Source organism: Augochlora pura, chromosome 7, assembly GCF_028453695.1.
Source record: "Augochlora pura isolate Apur16 chromosome 7, APUR_v2.2.1, whole genome shotgun sequence".
In the NCBI taxonomy this organism is placed as follows: Eukaryota; Metazoa; Arthropoda; class Insecta; order Hymenoptera; family Halictidae; genus Augochlora; species Augochlora pura.
In genome coordinates, this window is record NC_135778.1 from 40,408,237 (window position 1) to 40,428,882 (window position 20,646).

A 20,646-nucleotide genomic window follows, 5' to 3' on the forward strand; every position below is an offset into this window, starting at 1 on the left:
TCGATTGTACAGACCGATCCACCCTAAGAATGCTTGAACAAATACAGTGGAACGTGCTCGGACAATAGAACAATAGACACGATGCTAAAGTAAATCAGTATTGACTTGTTTGATAGACTGTGTTTCAGGTCGAATTGTTTAACACTAAAGCCATCGTGGTTCCATGATTATTATTGCGAAATTGTTTTGATATTATTTTTTAATTTTTATATTTAATGTCGTGCGTGTTTTATAGCAATTAGCGACCACTTGTGGGATTACAGTTGTATGGTTATATATATTAAAGAACAGTTTATTTTGGACCTGGTCTATTCGAGGGTGGCTCAGGTATGCGACCTCTACACTGTGGGTATACGTGAAATAATTATATTAAAGAATAGGTGACTTTGCAGCGGGTATAATTATTGCAACTGTGGTGATTGTCATCGCCATTCCCCAACAGATAGATTCCTTACCCAAAAGCTATTTAAAACCGTCTCCGTTTCTAGATATAAGTCGAAACTGTCGTTTTAACCTTACCTAAGGTAGATCCCGCTAGAATGCATTACTGACAAATCAACTAGCGGGTCCAGGCCGAAACACTAGCCCCTCTCTTTTCCCCACTCCTCGCTGAACCAAAAACAAGACTCTAAACCAGTTACCTATGATTGACGAGTATATTCGTCACGGAGAAGTGACACGATTCTGTGTATGGACGAATATACTCATCCTGCGTATAAAGTACTGATCATAGGCCATGCCATACAACGAAGCTGCCCACATGATAATCAGTGGCTCGAGAGGGTCGCTCGACCCGTGGGGAATCGTCCGGCTAAATTCTGTCATTCTATCGGCGGATAATTAAGGTCGCCGTGCACCATCCGGGCCGAGAATCGAAACCGGATAACTTCTATAGCGAGCTTTAGCCTGGTCAGGGGGGGTAGGTAATACGTTTGTTCCGTGGAATCAATGGGGACCCGGGGAACCATCGGGTAACCGTGGCCAGAGAAGGACCATGCGCCAGATGAACGGAGACGAGGCGAGCCTTGTTCCCCTTTGAAATCCAGACCTTGGCCTACGGAGTAACCCGATTAGAGAGAGAGATGCGGGTTGAATAGAGAGGCCGAGAAGGGGGAGGGGGCCAGCCGTAAAGAGAACGAGCGCAAGACGGACTGGAGATGCGCCGACGTTGCAGGACAAAAGGGGTTGCGTCCGTGGATACGCGTGATCGAGATAAGGACGAGACCGTGTTCCCGCGGCGGGACCTCGAGCTTCTTTTTTTCCATCCGGCGGACTCGACCGAGTTTTATCATTCGATAAGGCCGGTCGTTTTTAGATCGAATTATTTCTACGTTTATTCGCGAAATTGTTCGCTAATTTCTTTGGCAAGAATATTTCTTGCTTTATTCAATGGTATTATTCGTTATTAAAGTAAACGATTAAAGTGAACGTGTATATGTAAAATATACTAAGAAGCAGATTATCCTAGTTTACTTTCATTTTTAGAATTCGACGACAGGGGATTCAAATTCTCTTTCGATTTAATAGAAATGATTGGTAGCAGAAATAAATATATGATAAATTATATAATTATCATATAATAAATATATGACAATTATATACAATATAAATGATGTATACGATAAATAATATATTATATAAACAACCACAATGGTTACCACCAAAAAATGTCTTTTATTACCGTTACACAGCGAACAATTTTTTACCACAGTACGGAGTCCTCGTAAATTGTAACTACTGAAATGCGACGCAGCGGAACGTGAAAAAGGATGCTGAAATAATATCGGAACGGTTCCGCGTACCGAGGGAAATTATCGGACGCGATCCCGTCGGTTTCTAAAACGGTTAGTACCATTCGGAGAGCGTTCGGTGTCTCTGCCCGGTAGAACCGTCGTGCGCAGTTTTATCTGTCGGTGAGGCGGCCGATGTATTTCCGCTTTGATAAGCAACTTGCACGGTCGGCACGGTTAAACGCGAGGCGCGGTACGGCCCGTACGTGATCGCCGGTGAAAACAACAGGAGAAATAAGATTTTTCAGCTGGCAACGCGGCGACGCCGGAAAAACGGTCGGAAGAAAATACGAGGTTACCTATATCGCCGTCCGACTGGGGCATAAACTCTTGCAGCTCGTTGATCAGCCCTCGAATCTCCTCCGAGTCCTTTTTGATGCTGCAGAGCTCCTCCTCGTGGAAGTTCGGCGTGATCTGCTTGCACAGGAGGATCTGCGAGATCACGTTGCCGATGTTCGACGGCCCGGTCCGGGAATCTGAAGCGGGACAACCATAAACAAATTTGATACACCGAATGTACGGAAAGTAATAGAAATCGAGCTTTGACAATAATAACCGCAATTGCCTGTAATTTTATATTCAAACCTCAAAGTGTGAACTTACTTTGTACCAAAATGCTACAGGTTTTGTTGCAATAGCAAATTCAAGGTTATCAAAAAATACCTCAGGAATGTAAGGTTATGTCATCCTTTTATCTTGTTCCCTTTTCAACAAAACAATTCGTGAGGTAAATATAAGGATAATTATACCCAAAAAACTACATATATTAACCTAGATAAAAAGTCGAACGATTTTAAAAACAACGATCATATTTAATCAACCTAAAATTATTCGTTCGCCGAGCTAGCAGAAAAGTGATTCTGTAACCTATTTAGGCGAGCCGTATTCTCGCCGGCGGCAAGGCCTCCTTAATTATTTTCACATCGCGATAAATACAGCACGGATTACACGCGGCGACGTATAGATCCTGGTAGATAGGAACTTAATAAAAAGTTTAATCGGGATAGCTTGTTCCGCGTTATCTCGATGCCGTTTCGCGGGGAGCGTGTTAACGTGTAGTTGCGACACGAGTGGCAGTAAAACACGACCCGTATCGAACACGGTCGAAACGAATGTTTTGTTCGATGAAGATACCTGTGACAGTCTAATTCGGTTAACGAGAGATCCTAATATTTGGTCTATTCGAAAACACTTAACAGGAGGAAGCACGTGTTCCAAGTGGAAGTACATTTCTGAACGCGTACGTAGAATAATTGACGGGGCACTTAGCATGTTAATCTGTTTCGGGGTCGGTTAAGGAAGAGCCAATTCCGTAGCTATGATACACAGTTGACTGTTCGCCGAACAACTGGGCGAGCGAGGCAGCAGCACAGCAAATGTCCCAAATTCCCGGTACACGCAATTTGATTGCATTAACGAACAAGACAACAACGCGGACCCAGCGGAGACGCTCGACGAACTTCCCTCGGTCGGTTATGGAAGTCCGAATGGAAGTTACCGGATCTCTGCGGTCCACACTGTCCTGCCTCGCATGTGTGCACGACCTCAACAACTTGTCACGCTGGGTCGTCGGTATGTTACATTCATGAAGAGAGGGCGCCGCCGGGGGCCTCTTTCGCCGATTTATTTAAACAGCTTCGAGCGCGACGGCGGCGACGACCCTGACCTCTCGCGCCCGGGAATTGAACAAAAGAGGGATTGGTGCAACAACTCACCGTAATACCCGGTCATGTCCATGGGCACGATACGGATCAGGTTCTCGCTCTTGCATAGCTCGCGCAGGAATAATTGAACGACGTTGAACAAGAGCATCAGATTCGGACACTCCACCGGGATCCCGATGTCCGGGGTTCTGTAAACCGAAGAAACACACGGCCGGGATGGATTATCGCCGGTTATTATTTACCGAGGAACTTTCCTCGTTAAAGATTTTCATCCGTTCGATGAAAGGAAGTCCGTCGGTCCCCTCCCTCCCTCCCTTCTTGCCGCCGACGTCTGTTTCAGTAATTATTACTTTCGCCCCCCCTCTTTGCTCGGTGACCGTAATTCATTCGGCGGTCGCTGGAAATCCTGAGATCCGGAGCTCATCGAGTTAATTATTTGGAAACTGCGACGCGCAGCGGCGACCACGGGAAATCGAAGAGAAGCACCGCGGGACCAATTAAAGACTGTCCTACAGCGTTTTCTTTTCGCCGCGCACAATAGACGGAAATATTCGACCGCGGTCGTTAGGTTAAATATTGGCTGATTAGGTAGTCTCTGGATTTTTCGTTCGTGTTTTTAGCGGCTTTTGGTTCGTTCGTTCCTCGGGCTTAACCTTTTAGGATTTTGCTTGAATAAAATTTTTCATAACTAAATTACTTCAATAACTAAAATTTATTTATCAAATCCTGTTTCCCCGGGCTCATATGGTCTAAGAGGTTAATTATTTGAAAAATTCGATAATCGAGCACTGGCAGCCATTTTTCTCTTGTTATGAAAGCTAGTAGATTTCTATATCTCACGATCCATCTTTGGTAACTGTGACCTGATTTATTAATATTTAGGGTACGTATGTGGATAACAATTTTATACTTATTTTCTAGACGTTTGCCGAACTATGGGGAACTTAACCGACTAATCGGAAACCTCTCGAGAAATACTGGTGTTGGTGAGCACGCCGAATTCACGGGTCAGCAAACTTCGTATTAGAGCGATTTCTCTCGAGCGGAAGTTTTTGAAACACCTCGAGCTTTGTGTGCGCGCGACAATAAATATTGTCTCCGGAATCTTTTGTGCAGGAATGGAGCGACCCGCTGTTCCCCGTCTTGTAAGTTTCGCGAAATCCTGTTCATGAACTTCTATATCGTCGACGGAAGTCTCGCAGCTGCACGCTCTATAGCAATACGTAAGAATAACTTTTTGATAATCGTACGAAATCGTCGAAACATGTGTAAGTTAACTGAACATATATAAATAAAACTCTAAGAGTAGTAAATAATACCTAACAACTTATTATCAGAAATCTCTGTCACGAGTCTGCCTCGTTAAAGAACGGCGAAGGGCTAACAGCAACCGTATCTCGAAGAAAAGAAACACTGTTACAAGAAATCTCACCGGACTACAAGTCTGCAAATCGCAATCAAATTCGCCCGCAGCCGGCAAGAACGACTGAAACCCGAGAGTGTCCCATTTAATTACCAAAAGCTACCCTCCTCGTCCGCCGTCAAACGTGAGCAAGCAAAAGAACCTAAGCAACCGCGTCCGCACCGAAACAAGATCACCCGCCTCGCTCGCCAGTTTTTTAATTCCCGGGTCGCCCGGCAGCAGTAGCAGCAACGACGAAATATTTAAGGGCTGTTGGTCCTGAAAGAAGGGACCGAGAAGCCGAGGGTGTTTCATTCGTAACGAGGCTTCTCGTCTCGCCACGGCCAGTCGCTTCCTGTCCGCGGGAAACGGGCCAGAGAGAGGAGGAATTGCAGACTTAACGAACCCGAGGTCTCGTGGCGGTCTCGCGAAACAAACCCGAGGACCGGTCGTAAAACGGACGAGCAACCGTCGCGACGACGTGGCGCAAGAGAAATATTTCCCGACGTTTTACAACCGTGTGGCTCCGAGGTCTCGAGCCGACGACGTATTCGAAACGCTTCGCCTGGCTTTCCGGTTCGCCTGCCGTCTCCCGTTCCTCCGAAGATGATGACGACTCGTATGCGTTCCCGGTCGGGCGGCTTCCATTATTTAGCCATCGTAAAAATCGAATAAAACGTCTGCGCGGTGTCGGACATCATTCCGGGTCACCTTTGATGCGGAAACGCTGCCACCACCGCTGTTTAGGGGTGTCGGTGACGCACGAAAGAATCACCTACGCCGTTGTAAGTCGCGAAGCTATACTGATATACACTACCAGAGAAAAAGATAGCACACGCGTGCTATCATATATATAAAATTATATATTATTATTTTTCTCAGGTTTATATATTATATAGTTATAATACACAATTAAATTATTACTGGCTTATATACATCTCAATAATATAAATATACATATTAAATATAATATATCTCAATAAATATAAAATTTAATTCTGCAGTAAAAATGGCCAATCACTCTAAACAGATCGTCACCAGACTCTTAACCCTATATCAATGCACTAAAATTATACCACCATTTTACTTATCTATAAATCAGATCAACAAGCTGTCGTTCAACAGCAAATAGTATCTCTCTCGGCAAACATACGTTTCGCATTGGCGCGACACCGTCGCATCGAACGAATAAATACCGAACCAATTCACGGAGTGTACGACGCCGTTCGGTTCGCACATCGAACTCGTTAAACAGTGTTCTCGAGGAAGCCAATCGGGCAAGAGGGCCGAACGTGTGTGTCTGTGATCCCCGGGGCTCCGTTGTCAACGGAGACTTTATTCCGATTAATCGGCGAGTATAATGGAGCGAGAGAGGGGTATCCGAGGATCGAACACGCCCGGGCAAACTCTACGTAAACTGCGATAACCCGCGGATACAAGGGAAGTTTCGAAGGCCTGGGCGGTGAAGAGAAACTGTCGGCGAACGATAAGTGCGGTGTTCGCCGTCGCCGTCCGGACGACGCGGTTGCTCCGAAGACGCGAACACCTGGTAGAGTTTCTGTCGATGGAATATATGACATGCGGACAAGAGGAAGGTTATTTTTGAGAACGAGACCTTCTTCACGTCTGGCGAACAGTCAGGGTGTTAACCCTTTGCACTCGAAGCCATTTCAGCTTTAAATCTAAAATAATTTTTCTGTCTTGTAGTATATTCATTTCAAGCGACGAAGTGTAATTTAAACATAAAAACAACTCGGACCGAGTCTCTGTCACGCCGCAAAAGTGACTCGTGGAAAAACGCGCCGATCCGCAGCCGGAAAAGCTTGTGCAACCCCGACGAACCGCGTCGCGTTTACGTTTTCCGCCGTATCTCCGGTTTTTATCTTCGACCACCGGCGGAGGAAAATACGTAAATGTATCGCGGCGGTAAATCTCGACCGGAATTGTCCCGTGCGAAACGGGCTCTGGACATAACCTAACATAACCTAACTTCCGAAGCCGGAAGCTCTGATCGCTGCCGAGTTCGAAAACGCGGCGTTTACGCGAGAAAAAAGATTTTTGTCTCTGTTTGGCCGTATTTTGCATAAACGTTTCGACGGGGAAAATCAGCCGGCGATATGTGATCGACGCGTTAATTACGGGGCACGTGGAGTGGGCGAGAGAGCGTGGGGTCGGCCGGCGTGGGGACAGGTGGGCAGCAGTTGGCAGTTTATCGACAGAATTTTGCAGAAACACGAAAAGAAACCGGGAAGTTCGTGTCGCTGTGTGACGCGCAATCGATACCTGCGGCTAGCCTGATTCACAGATAGCCGGCACGAGATGCGTTTATTCGTTGTATGCGTTTTGGGCTGGCGGTGTGCGGCGTCTTAAGATTTGTCTGTTTGTAGTGCATTAAAAAATAGATAAAAGACAAAGGAAATAGTAAAATACCGAAAGAAGAGAAGAATATGGTTTTACTATTTTTAACGCTATTTTTATTATTTGTTTTAACACCGAGCACTAAAAATGTTCGACTTTAAAAATGTGTTGCTTTGTAAAAATTTCAAGGCTAAATTCATTTAAATATCTTGTCATTTTAGTTACAACGTGTGCTGTGATTTAAGGAATTTAATAATATCCTACGACAGCGCCTTCAATTTCAATAATTTTAAAATAACAAATATAGAACCAGTAATTTTGACCGACACGATAGCTTTCAGTATTAAACAATTTAGCTTCTCCCAATCAATTGAGATTTTAATTTCCACCAATCCACGATTGTCTCCACTATAAATTCGGTTCACGTAATGTCGTATAATAAGTCGTAAAGTGAACAAAGTTTCTCCTCGCAAGGAAAAGGTGACCATCGACGATCTTGAACGAAGCGACCGTTTAAGCGTCGCTTAAATCGCAATTAGCGTGCGTTTGACGTTCGCAACGCGGCAGGAATTATGCGGCGGTGTTACGCGAGGGCCGGCCGTGCCGTGGACGAGCGAGCCGCGTGTCCCCGCTTGTCTGCACGCATCATTCCGCGCGCGCCCCCTTCGTCCGCGTGTTGTTATTAAGTAATTATGTAACAGGACGACATATAATAAAACGAGCATGCAACGTTCCGATTCAATTTCCACGGAAATTGCGCCGCCGGAGCCGGCCTGAAATAATTGATTGCCACCGGAAACTTCCGGCGCCGAGTGTTTCTTGTTCAACCGGCACTCAAGCTCCGCTGCTTAGCCGAGAGGACCCGGAGCAAGCGAGTGGAGTATTCAAATTTCAGGTTAGGCGGTTGCTAGACGCGGTTTGTATTATTCGGTTGGCAATTAAGTGATCGCCGATTTTGTTAATAGATGGTCTTGGCATTTATATTTAGAAGAAGAAAGTTTCTGCCGGAGTAAATAACGCGATAGTTTGTTAATAGCACATCTGTATAAAGTAAAATTCTTTAAATTCGAAAAATTGATAACGAAGCAATTATGTAAACATTTTTAACATTTATATTGGGCTTCAACTAGCTTTTTCACTGTTCACTATTGTCTATTGATTTTAAACGGTTAAACAAATATTTTATTTAATCCCTTGCACTATAATAACGAATCAGTCTCTTGATAAAGATTCCACGCAGGATCTATTAAATTAATAAATTATTAATTTCTTCTAAATCGAAATTAAATTGAATTCTCTTGTTATCAAAGTCTGGAAACCGAAGTAATTAAAGGTAATACAAAAGGCAAAAATGATCTAGTCCTATTAAGGAAGATATTAAGGACAAATAAGTGCAAATGAACGCAGCACGAAAGGGGTCGTAGTGCAAGGGGTTAATTGAGTCGCAGAAAATAGGAAAAAGTATCTAAATCTAAAACAGAACGAAATAAATAAACTGAAAACAAATTAGAGTTGTGTAGACCTGTATAATGTGGGTACAGTGTTTTACAAGGTGTAATTGCAAACGGGAGTCGTTTCTATAAAATTCAAGGAGAAGAAACGCGTCGCAAAATCGAGGAGAACGGGGAAACCTCTGGGACAGGAGTTGTTGTTGATTACACAGCAGGGAAAGCGGGCCGTCGCGCGTCACCTAAATAATACTATCTAAGGGCAGTTCAGTTGTTTCGAGATCGTTAACCGGAACGTGTCGGATGTCGTCGTGTCGCGCGCGATAGTGTGTTGGTTGAAACTGTTCTCTAGGAGAGTCCTCGTTTTTCTCGAGCGGGTAACCTGCTGTGTATGTGTGTTGAGGTTTCGGCGAAGCAGAAGCGTTTGTTACGAATGCCCGGCTATTTATTTAGTCGCCTTTTTTCCGCAGTCGGAAAAATCCTTTTCCACGTAGCTCGTACGAAAAGTGTGAGAATTATATTAAATTACTGCGAGCGATACTTGAGGAACGAAGAAACGAACCCGGGCAACTCGCGTGCAGACGCTAATATAATATTTTGAGCTGTGCTACTGTTGTTCTCGAAACTATTGATTAGTTCCGGCGAGGGAGTGCACTTTTGTCATGTCTGCAGCGCTCTGTTCTCTTTTCTCACGTAATACCTGTTTCTTTAATAATCGCGTGAACGCCCGACATTTTTTCCCCTCAGAAATAGAAACTCGCGGCGAGTCTGTTATACTTTTCAACGTAAATGTTTATACATTTTTTAAAGACAAATACAAAGTACAGTAAAGGTAATTATGAATATACTGAAACTAAAATAAGAAAAATAAAGCCAATTTGTTAATACTTATAGTAATGTGCTATGCGATACTTGCTTTAACCGATCAACCCTTTCGTAAACTATCGAAATTCGGTCGAAGCGAGCAACAAATGTATTAATAAAATTATTTCATTTCTCATGTTCATTTTGGAAAGTTATTTAAGAAATATTAATCTAAATATTATAAATATGAAAATATATAAATATGAGAACATATAAATATTACGATCTAAATCGTAATTAAAAGAATATTAATAAAAATATCGATCGACCGGAGAATTTACGGTCCGACAATTTAACTAAAGTATCCAATTTTGACGTGAAGCGAACCGCCAATGGCGGCACTTGAATTTACGGTCCGAGATTGGGTCGAGGGTGAGAAATAATACGACGAGCGGGCGCGCTTTCGGCTTTGAAGTCGACGGCGAAAGAATGTTATCGATTCGACAGGATTGGTTTCTTTTCGCCGCAGAACAGTGACCATGGTCCAATCTCCGAAGATTCGCGGCCGTGTCTTTGAAAAAAATTGCTCCGGCGATGGGGCGGGGGGCCCGGTTCTAATGAAAATCTAAATGTTTCATGAGCTCCGCTCCTTTCCCTTCGGGATCTCGTTAATTCTTTCCCCCTGCTGATCCGCCGCTGGAAAAAAACGAACGAGCCTCGGCCCCCGCGGCCTCTGGAATGCAAATGCGTTTTTCAAATTTCGACGAGATTCGGTCAAAGAGAGAGGTAGAGAGAGAGAGAGAGAGAGAGAGAGAGAGAAAGAGAGAGGGAGAGGTTAACTCTTTGGTCTCTCGGGCTCGCAATCAAGGGTCATTAATTAATCTTTTGTGCTCGTGACCCGTGATACGAGCGTTGTAATTGTTTCGAGGGCAATTACCGTTGGAAATTGGGCAAATGTTTATGTTTAAGCGATTATTCAGAAAACTATTTACCCACGAAAATTCCGCCTCCATTTTTGCGCCACCGTATTTGGCAGAACCCCGGGATCCACTCGCAGAAAATTTAATATTCAATTCATACCAAAGTCCAATCTATATTCGATAATACTTGATAATAATTACCTTAATTTTTACAACAAAATTGCGTGACCGCGTCTCGTTGCTGATAAAATATTAAGTCTTTCGGAAAGTTCGTATTTGTGAAGCGAAAAAATATAATCAATTTTTCTTACATTCAATCCTTTGCACTAAAAGTGCAAAGCTTGACATAACCTTAAATGCTGGTAGGTAACATCCATAATAGCGCGGAGTACAAAGGGTTAATAATATTTATTATACAATTTAGTTTTGTCGCTAGTGGGAAAGTTACGAAAATGCGGTAAAATGCGAGCGCGTGATTATGGTTGTGACTAGTCTGAATTTGGAATCGTACAAGGCAGAGCTGTTCGACATGCTTCGCGCGGTGGGTAATGGAACAGCCACGCGCCAAGGGCAAACCTACTGGCAACGTCTTACCGGAGAGCTGACGTCAGAGTAGAAAAACTCAAGTGTTTACGTTTTTTCATGCTAGGGTTCGTTCTATTTCTCTTAATCCCGACGTTATTTATGATAGGTCGCCGTTACTTTCTTCGGCCGACCAACGTGTAGTTACTAGCGAAGAGTTCCGCGAATACTTGAGGGACGTTGCTCGCGAAAGAAATTGGCAACGCTGTCCTAAAACTGCTCAAAATCTGCTCGAGATTTACGGGCTAAATAGTATATTAAATGAAGACAGTCTGAATTATTCCATATCAGAGTTTATTAATTCTAAAGATCAAAATTTGTTTCAGACAGGCATTTCTGTATCGATATCTCGTTGAGAAATGTGTAGTAAAGCAAACGGGGCATATTTTGATTGAATCAACAGATTTGAAAAAAAGATATACAGTTTCATATACCTAACCTAACAGTATTATAACCTAATAGTATATAAGAGTATCTTTTGGGAAACCTTGTTTATCGGATTTCTTGTTACAGACAAAAGAAGTTCGGCCCGTTTCCCCGTGAAATTAGAATTTTTTTCTCGCGCGCGCGACGACGGCCGTTTTTGTTCGAAGGCCGCTCGATCGTGAAACGATTCCCGGGATCAATCACCCCCGTTGGTTACGTGTCCGATGGATCAAGTTTTTCCTCCGCCCTGCCGGCGGAAATTAAACGTAATTCGGGGAACAAACGCGGCCATAATAGCCGCGATAAATCCTCCGGCACAATGGGAACGGACAGCGCCTTTTATTTAGAGATTTCTGGCTCGCGGGAAATTCCGTATCCCAGGGTACCATCCCTCTGCTACCGAAACGGAAACTGATCACGCGTAACACGCGGCACGAGGAACGCGACCGGTCCGCCCTCTCTGTAGCCGCGATCTATTTACCCTGTTAATTAAAATCTCATTAACCGGACTCGCGTCCGCTCCTTCCCGCCGTCGTCGTCGACGACGTCCACCCTAACCTCCCCACCGTTCGACCAACTGACGTAAACCGGTTAATCAATCGCCTTCGATTTCTCCTTTTCTTCGGGGAATTCTTAACGCTGTCGATTGGTCGCAGTCGTTAATCGAATCTGAGAATTCCCACTGCGACCCAAACCGTTCGTTGTTGCGCACCGCTCCTGCGAAACTTAAGGAGCGAAATGTTTCTCGTCGACGGGAAACACCGTGTTTTCTGTTCGAGTGTTATACGACCGGCGAAACTCGAGCCGCGAAACTTTGGGGGCTTGGAGAGCGCGGAGGGTAATTTCTGACAGTGAACGTTTCGAGAACGGGAATTATTTCGAGAGCGGGAATTGTTTCGAAAGCGAGAATTGTTTCGACCAAAAATCGATGGAAGATTTGTTCATCGCACGAGCCATGTCTCTCGCATATTTATAACGAATTACGGAAATATTCTAGCGAAAGGATGTTCACTGTTGTCGAAATTGCTCCAAAAAGAATTGTACTTGTATCGGAAGATATGCACGATTGCAAGCTGCACGAAACAGCCGAATAATTCTTTCATTGAAGGGTAGCTTTGAAAGATTTGAGATTGAAGCCTAATATACCCAATAGTTTGATTCAAAAAATCATAAAAAAATCTCAGGCCGTTTTACGGTAATGTACCTTCCGGGGTCGTAAAGTAGACACTTTGAGCTTCAATTTAAGTTACTTGAAGTCCAAATTGCTAAACGGGAAAGTTGTTGAAAAGTCCCCCAAAGTCCAAAAATGAGCACCAGACGGCCTAATACCCCCGATTATTTGATTCAAAAAATCATAAAAAAATCCCAGGCCGTTTTACGGTAATGTACCTTCCGGGGTCGTAAAGTAGACACTTTGAGCTTCAATTTAAGTTACTTGAAGTCCAAATTGCTAAACGGGAAAGTTGTTGAAAAGTCCCCCAAAGTCCAAAAATGAGCACCAGACGGCCTAATACCCCCGATTATTTGATTCAAAAAATCATAAAAAAATCCCAGGCCGTTTTACGGTAATGTAGTTTCCGAGGTCGTAAAGTAGACACTTTGAGCTTCAATTTCAGGTACTTGAAGTCCAAATTGCTCCACGGGAAAGTTATTGAAAAGTCCCCCAAAGTCCAAAAATTAGCCCCAGACGGCCTAATACCATCGTTTATGTCATTCAAAAAATCATAAAAAAATCCCAGAACGTTTTACGGTAATGTAGCTTCCGATATCGTAAAGTAGATACTTTGAGCTTCAATTTAAGGTACCCGAAGTCCAAATTTCTCCACGGGAAAGTTGTTGAAAAGTCGCCCAAAATCAAAAAATGAGCCCCAGGCGGCCTAACACACCCAATAGTTTGATTCAAAAAATCATAAAAAAATCCCGGGCCGTTTTACGGTAATGTACCTTCCGGGGTCGTAAAGTAGACACTTTCAGCTTCAATTGAGCCGAGATTTACTTGCAAGACCTTCTTAACCCCTTGAGTACAATAGAGTTCGATACGCACTGTCTTATGGCAATAATAATAATAAATTAAATTCTTGTCGTATGATGAATTACGTAGTACGCCGGGAACGGCAAATTTTATTATATTTTATTATATTATATTTTATTATACGTCAATGATAGATACACGAAATGTTCATTTCAAATCTGTCTCGTTATTATAGTGCAAGGGGTTAAAACGATCCTACGTAATTAAACTAGACTATAAATACAGCCTTAAACCTGATTTTTTAATTCTAGAAATACGTATATTCTCTACAGTGAATCGTTGAATTTTCCCCGTTTCCATAGCAGTTTTACTTGCGTAACAATGACGTTACAATAATACCAAAATAATTAGGCAGGATCAAGACCGCCTACGCCGAGCCAATTGCTTGCGCTAACTCCGCGAGCATTGCATCACTCTTCGTCGTCTTTTCAATACAGTGAATAAAGGGACCGTTGTGTTACTATAAAATCGACGTGAAATCGCGTATTTCGCAACGACGCGATAGATAAAATAGACAAAACAATTTTTACGGCGGCGAATCCTAGCGTGTAGACATTCGCATGGCGAGTACGGCCGAGGAGCCGGCGACGTTGCTCGAATCGTCGTAAACGAACCGTATTGTTGCCAGCCGAAAGAAAAACTGCGAGCACCTGTTATTTTGACCGGTCGCTAGGCGACCTGTAACGATATGCTTGTATGCGCCTCGCTAACGTCGGTTTGGTTAAAATATTAAATGTTTTGCATGGAGCACGATTTAATGGACGCACGTGCACACACGCCTTCCATATATCTTTCATATTATGGGAGTCGCCGCGGCCCCACGCAACTTCGAACTAAGCACGCTTTCATGCATATTGATGTAATTATTCGAAAATTTATATATAATTCCCTGTTACGGCGGCGAGATACATCGCCCGGCGCATTAAATTCCGCTCGGCGATTCGACAAGACGCGCGATACCGATCGAATTATTTATTCGACGATCAGCGTAACTTTAATGCTGCTTATTATTTATTTATCAGATTATTTTGCGTGAAATGTGTGTAATAACTTGTATATATTACCGAAGAAACGCGTTGTTTAAAAGCTATTAAAACAAAGATTTTACTGGCGAGTAAACCCTCCTGTAACATAACCTCTTCAGGGATGAATTTTTGTAGCAGTGAACAATGCATTTGTTTCTTTTCCTTTATACTTAGAATATCAATTAGAGTTTTAAGAAAACTAAACGTACAGTGCCAGTATCCTTGAAAAGGTTAAGAACTATAATTTAAATAATAACCATAAAAATATTCCAATCATTAGGCCAAAAATTACTATAATAATAATATATTATTATAGTAGCTTTTACGAAATTATTCGGTTTTAAAAGCTGTTCGAACATTTTGACAAACCACCGTACATATAAAAATGTGTCCGTAATAATAATAATAATAAAAAGAAAATAATTTATAAAAAGAAAGATAACTAACGAAATGTACCAAAAGACAGAACAAGTGTATATTAAGGAAGAAAACAATGCAACGACGAAATGAATATAATTAACTACTGTCCGCAATCAGAAATTTTAAAAAAATGAATCGGCTAACCTACAAATGTTCAAGGAAGCGTACGAGATTCCCTCCAGGTCAGGAAAACGTGTTAAACGGTATCGTTATTGTCCAGCGACCGTATCTGTGCGCGGAATGGCTGCCAGTTTAACCGCGCTCCGTAATAAAGATGAATTCGTAATAACGTTTGTCCGTGGTTGCGCGGGCGGTTGGCGTACGTTCAACATTCGCGAGCGTAATGTTGCAAATACCGTTGAACAGGGGGGGCGAGGGTTCATGAATACGTTACGTACCTCCGTACTTGTGGCAGTATGTGCTGGGACGTGGCCTTACACGCTTCTACGCAGTCCCGGCGTAGCCTTCGGACTTTCTCCCGCAGCTCCGGACAATCGCGGTGCTGGCCGATGTTTATCAACAGGTCGCGGAATTGCGCTACCTGGCTGTTGATGTCCTGTATTTGCTGCGAACGGAAATCGGGTACGACGGATTAACGATTCTGTTCCCTAAGACTGTTAACTCTGTCTTTCGAGTTAGGCGAGGGAGATCAAGCGACAATGCGACAATAATAGAGCGACAACGGCGCACGGTGGTCCGGATTAGCGTAAGGTTATGTTAGATCAATTTACCAAAAAATGAACTTTCACACATCGATCTGTATTGAATAATATAAACTAATTCTTAAACGTCTACCAGCCTCAAAAAATAGAAATATTTGCATGATTTATTTTGTAATAGAAATGACGGTTCAAAGTCGGACTTCCTAAGAACAGTGGTTTTCGTCAAAAATAACTGCATTTCTTCTTTTCGATGTAGCGATGTGACAGTAATAAAATTAATTTATTTTTTCTTAATTAATCCTTAATCTAACATCATTTCATTGATCGATCCAAGTTTTGCGTTTATATCTTTTACGAATGTTATGGGGCAATGGCACACCTTCCGTCAATTCAGACCACTGCGCGGCGTCGCTCTGATATTCAACGACAGAATGGATTTAGGGTATCCGGGGGGCAGAAATCGAACGATTCGTTAAGCACGCGGCTAATACGGCCGGCCGAAATGCAAATGGAAATAATGCTTGGAGGCCGGGAAAACGTGGCCGCGGCAGAATCGTTATCGCGTTCCCCGCGAACCTTCTGAAAGACCAAAGAACGTTTCTCGTCGCATGCGTCGGTTAGCCCTGATAGCTCCGAGCCCGGGGGGTTATAAATATGCAACAGGTTCAACGATATTGCCACTATCTATTTTGTTTCGTTCGATTGCGAGCGGTCGGATACTGGGAAACATCGTTTCGCGAAAACGGTGATAGTTTTATGCACTTAGAAATGTATATTTGAGACAACGATGCTCCTAGCTTATTTTCTTAAAAAAGTCGGCAGGATTATGGGACTTTGAATATTTAATTTCAATTGTTAATTAGCACTGTTCGCTTTAGTATATATATCTTATTAAATAGATTAAGAATTCAATATTCGGCGCTGGTAAAATATTGTAAGAAAGGAAAACATGCTTTAAAGGAATTCGAGAAATTCTACACAATTTTTAAAAAATACACGAAAGCGCTTGCAAAATTTCGACTAAAACTTCAAACTGTCTCTGCCTTCTGTACTTTTACAGTGTCCCAACCCCGCGACTGTAATAGACCGACTACCCTTTCAGTTAGGGCCTATAAAGCCGCGGGGCGTAAAGACATCAACGTCGCCGATAAATTTTAACTTAACAGTTTCAGGGTTTATTAAACTATTTCATCCTGTCCGATAAGAAGTCGCTCCCCCGCTCGAAAGCCTTGAGCTTTTTTCCATAATTCCAATTTCGCTGAATATCCGCGTTCGCGCGATCCATCATTGTTAACGCCGCGCGGCCGTCGCGTAAACGCGGGGCGACACAATTTTTGTGGTTCCACGTTAAATAATTCATCTCCGCGGTGAGACACAATCGATAGAACAAATTTAGTTAAGGGCTGCGAGAGCCCCAAGGCGGTTGAAAGAATAACAACCGCGACAAACGTTCGCTGGTAAGTACGCTCCCGGTCTCCATGCATTATTCCATCGCCTAATCTGCGAGCTATGGTTGCGGGAGTGGTCTGGTTCAACTCGACGATGTTTAGACGTTGTTATCGACCCTTTGTCGAGTGACGATATCTTTGATCCTGTTAATCATGTAGCGAAAACAATCGGATGTTATTTTTTGGCATAGAGTCGCTATCACTATTGTTTTTCTTTAACCCTTTGCCGCACCATTTTCTTTGCAACTACTATGACTATTTTCGATCGCACTAATTTCTTAGAATAGGATAGAATTGGATAGACGGCACGCGACGCGACACGGTATTTCGTCACATTAATCAAAACCAGGAATCGTCGCGATAGTAATTTCGCGATATTTATATGTTATATAATTTCGCGATTATTTTTCAATAACCTTCCCCACGGAAGGGGAAAACTAACGGTATTTAGGGTTGCCAAGAAAAGTAGGAACAGCACAGAAAAGTATGAACAATACAGAAAATGAAAAAAATTACCGTAAGCACAGCTTTCTCCGTCTTCTCGGTCTTGTCATCTTGCGCCTGTGTCTGCGGCTGAGTCTCCACCGACGTCTGCGTTTTCGTTTGGCTGTTGCTGACCGACGGTATCGGCGACTCCGTCATTATTTCGCCGCAGGCTGCGCCCCGCCGTTCGATTGTCAATTGCCGCCGCCGGCAATCGACAATATCACAGGACGTTGCTGTTGTTGTTGTTGTTGCACCACAAATATACGCGGTGTTATGAAACACCGCGTGGTATTGAAATGATTAAGGCGGTCCCGCGGCTAGCTCCTCGGTTCGCCGTCGCGACGGACCACGAAAGGATTCAGCGTCCACGAACTGCCCGAACACGGTCCCATGAATTCCAAACGCGCGATTTTAGAATCTCTGTGAAATTCCGCTCGTATTCGGCGACACGACTGTCGACCAGAGACACTGTTACCGCGGTGCTGTTCTTATTAAACAACTGTCTTGGACGACGTTCCGGGACGCGGCACGATCCGACGACGATCTCCGCCAGCGACATCGCCGAGAGAGGTATATGAATCTCGCGGCTCGGGACCAACCTTCTGCCGATGGCTAGGCTTGGACCTGTCATGTGAATATTGAGAAAGATGCGGGGGATTCGGGAGATATGGAGTAAGAGGATCGTGAGTTCGAAAGGGTAGGATCTAAGACGTTTTCGGGTAGGATTTGCGATGTTTTCGGCTGAGATGGAGAAAGGTTAGCTATCGAAATTAGTGCTTTGGTGAGAGAGAAGCGATTAGGATGAAGAGCTTGTTTCGATGCTATAAAATGATGCTACAAAATGATGCTACATGAACCACATAGCTGCGTCGATATATTTAGAAGATAAATTTTGTTACTAAAAATTATCCTATAGCTTGCGAAATTTATGACTATGTCACGATAAGCAATTTGACGTAAATCATAGAAGTATTTAGAAGCTAGAAGACATCTTTAAAACCTGTAGCTAGGATTTATACAAATTTCCCCTAAAATAGTCACAGATGACAAAATGTCGAAATATCAGAATCATTACTACAATTAAAAGAATTAATTAGTACGAGCTTAGAGAAAAAATTAAGAAAAATACAGGGAACGTGTGGACGCGTAGTAGACGACGGAAAGTTATCAAGATCTCCTTGGAAACTATCACGATGAAACTCTTGGAGAATTTAGGCTTGCGCCTGTCACGTGAACATTTAGCGACAAGAATGCTCGAAAGCTATCGAAGACTAAAGTAAACACAGAAATCTGGGACACAAGTCCATCTCTAAGATCTCCGATCAGGAACGGTTAAAAAGTCTCTACAAAAAAAAGAAAAAAAACTAAAAAAAAAGAAACTAGCAAGATCGCTGGTGATGAGAACGAAGAGAGAGCATCGATCAGGATCAAGCCTTTCTTCACGAATAATCGTGTTACAAAGTTGGATGTAGTTCTACAGGATTTTCGATCAAGGAACTCTTAGGGTACGGTGTAAGAAAAAGGAAGCACTGTTTCATCGGCGATGGGAATAAAAAAGGAGATCGATCACGATAGAACCTTTGTACAGCTTGTCCCTGTCACGTGAACGTCAGCGATGTGAGCACAACTTCAGACCTGGCAAACAAGGTAGCCTATATAGAGTCTTCGATCAAGAACAGTTAAGGGAGAGGGAGGGGGCCGCAGACAAGAGAAAATATCGACATCGCTCGGGCGAAGGGAGCAAAACGAGGATCTATCGTGTAACGGGCGGCCGTCGTTATCGCGCGAACATTAGGAAGGGATTCTAAGGGCGCGGGAGACGCGCGATGAAGTAACGACACCTGGTAACGCGAGGCGGCTGATGAAATCGGAATTATCAAAATATGAAGAGGAGAATCGAGATCACTGGTTCGCGGATGGCGGGAATGCCATAGTTTTGCTTGTCCCCGTTGCGCTGACTTTAAAAGAGACGAGAAATATGGAGAAGATAAGGAAGATAAGGGGTAGCTTAAACACTGAAAACCTGCGGTCACGAAGAACGAGGTCTCGAAGAACAGTCACGAGGAGGTAGCTAAGTAGTAGCTAAGTGATCACTGGTTCACTGGCGGGAAAAAGGTGATCGAACGAAATGACAGCCGCGCGATGATTACTGATTATTGATTAGTCCTTATGGCAACGTGGACAAGATTCGCTCGAGCGGAGCAGTCTCGGCAGGAACCTGGTGAAATTGTACGCGTTGTCCTGATACGTGGCGATCGTCCTCTTCGACGCTGGCCTCATGTTTCGGGTTCTCGGGGCGAGACGTCCCCTTGGATCGACGGTCTCCCCTCGCGGGGGGTACACCTCGATCCGCCAGGAACTGGCGGGATGATCCTCGCCGAAGGACTCTCACCGCATCGTTTCGAGGAGCGCACTTCCGGCGGTACGGTATGCGCGCCGTGCCAGCACACGCGACAAACTGAAACGTGGGTTTCGGAGCTCTTTCACTGCCCTCTCTCTCTCTCTCTCTCTCTTTTTGGAACGACAGCGCGTGCTTGTCTCTCTCTCTCTCTCTCTCTCTCCTTCCCACTCTCCCTCTCTCTCTCTTTCTTGCTCCCACGCTCGCGGTCTCTGTTTGAGAGCGCATGTCTGACTCGGTCTGTTGGTCTACTACTGTCTCGCGGCTCTGACGCTTCCTACCCTCTCGCTGGCTAGGTGCACGCACGCTCCGGACGCACTCCTAAGTGTTTAGCGGGGATGGAAACACTTTGTTCGGGTGATAGATGGCGGACCACTGTGTACAAGCTGATTCAAGCCCTATTGGCTAATTTTGATCGTTAAGAGCTTGGCAATTGGAGCTATTTTTCGTGGCAATGCCGTCAATGTGTCTTCGCCAATTATGAAGATTTTTACAATTTTTCGTGATTGAAACATTGTGATTGATATTCTATATCCACTCCTTTATTAAACTTTCAAATTAATACCTTTAAGTGTGAGCAAAATTTTCGATAAAATCTCGTGAATTATTTCCGTCAGTCGGCATACCTTATTAACACTGAACCTGAGTTTTAACTTTAAATTCGAACAATTTTAAAATTTCAACAATTTTAAATTTGAACAATTTAAAATTTGAATAATTTTGAATTTGAACAATCTCGAATTTGAACAATTTGAACAATTTTAAATTTTAACAATTTTAA

General features: G+C 43.5%; 1 protein-coding gene across 1 annotated transcript in view; it reads right to left on the minus strand.

The window, feature by feature from the left end:
* Nucleotides 1-19,896, minus strand: part of Dcma (decima) — a 29,241-nt gene extending 9,345 nt beyond the window's left edge. The window contains exons 1-5 of the mRNA XM_078185525.1: nt 19,686-19,896; nt 17,498-18,091; nt 15,270-15,436; nt 3,506-3,642; nt 2,090-2,266 (exon numbers count right to left, since the gene is read on the minus strand). Of these exons, the coding sequence (XP_078041651.1) occupies nt 2,090-2,266; nt 3,506-3,642; nt 15,270-15,436; nt 17,498-17,623 (607 nt within the window). The 5' untranslated portion in view covers nt 17,624-18,091; nt 19,686-19,896. The remainder of the gene's footprint in view (nt 1-2,089; nt 2,267-3,505; nt 3,643-15,269; nt 15,437-17,497; nt 18,092-19,685) is intronic.
* Nucleotides 19,897-20,646: the final 750 nt, after the last annotated feature.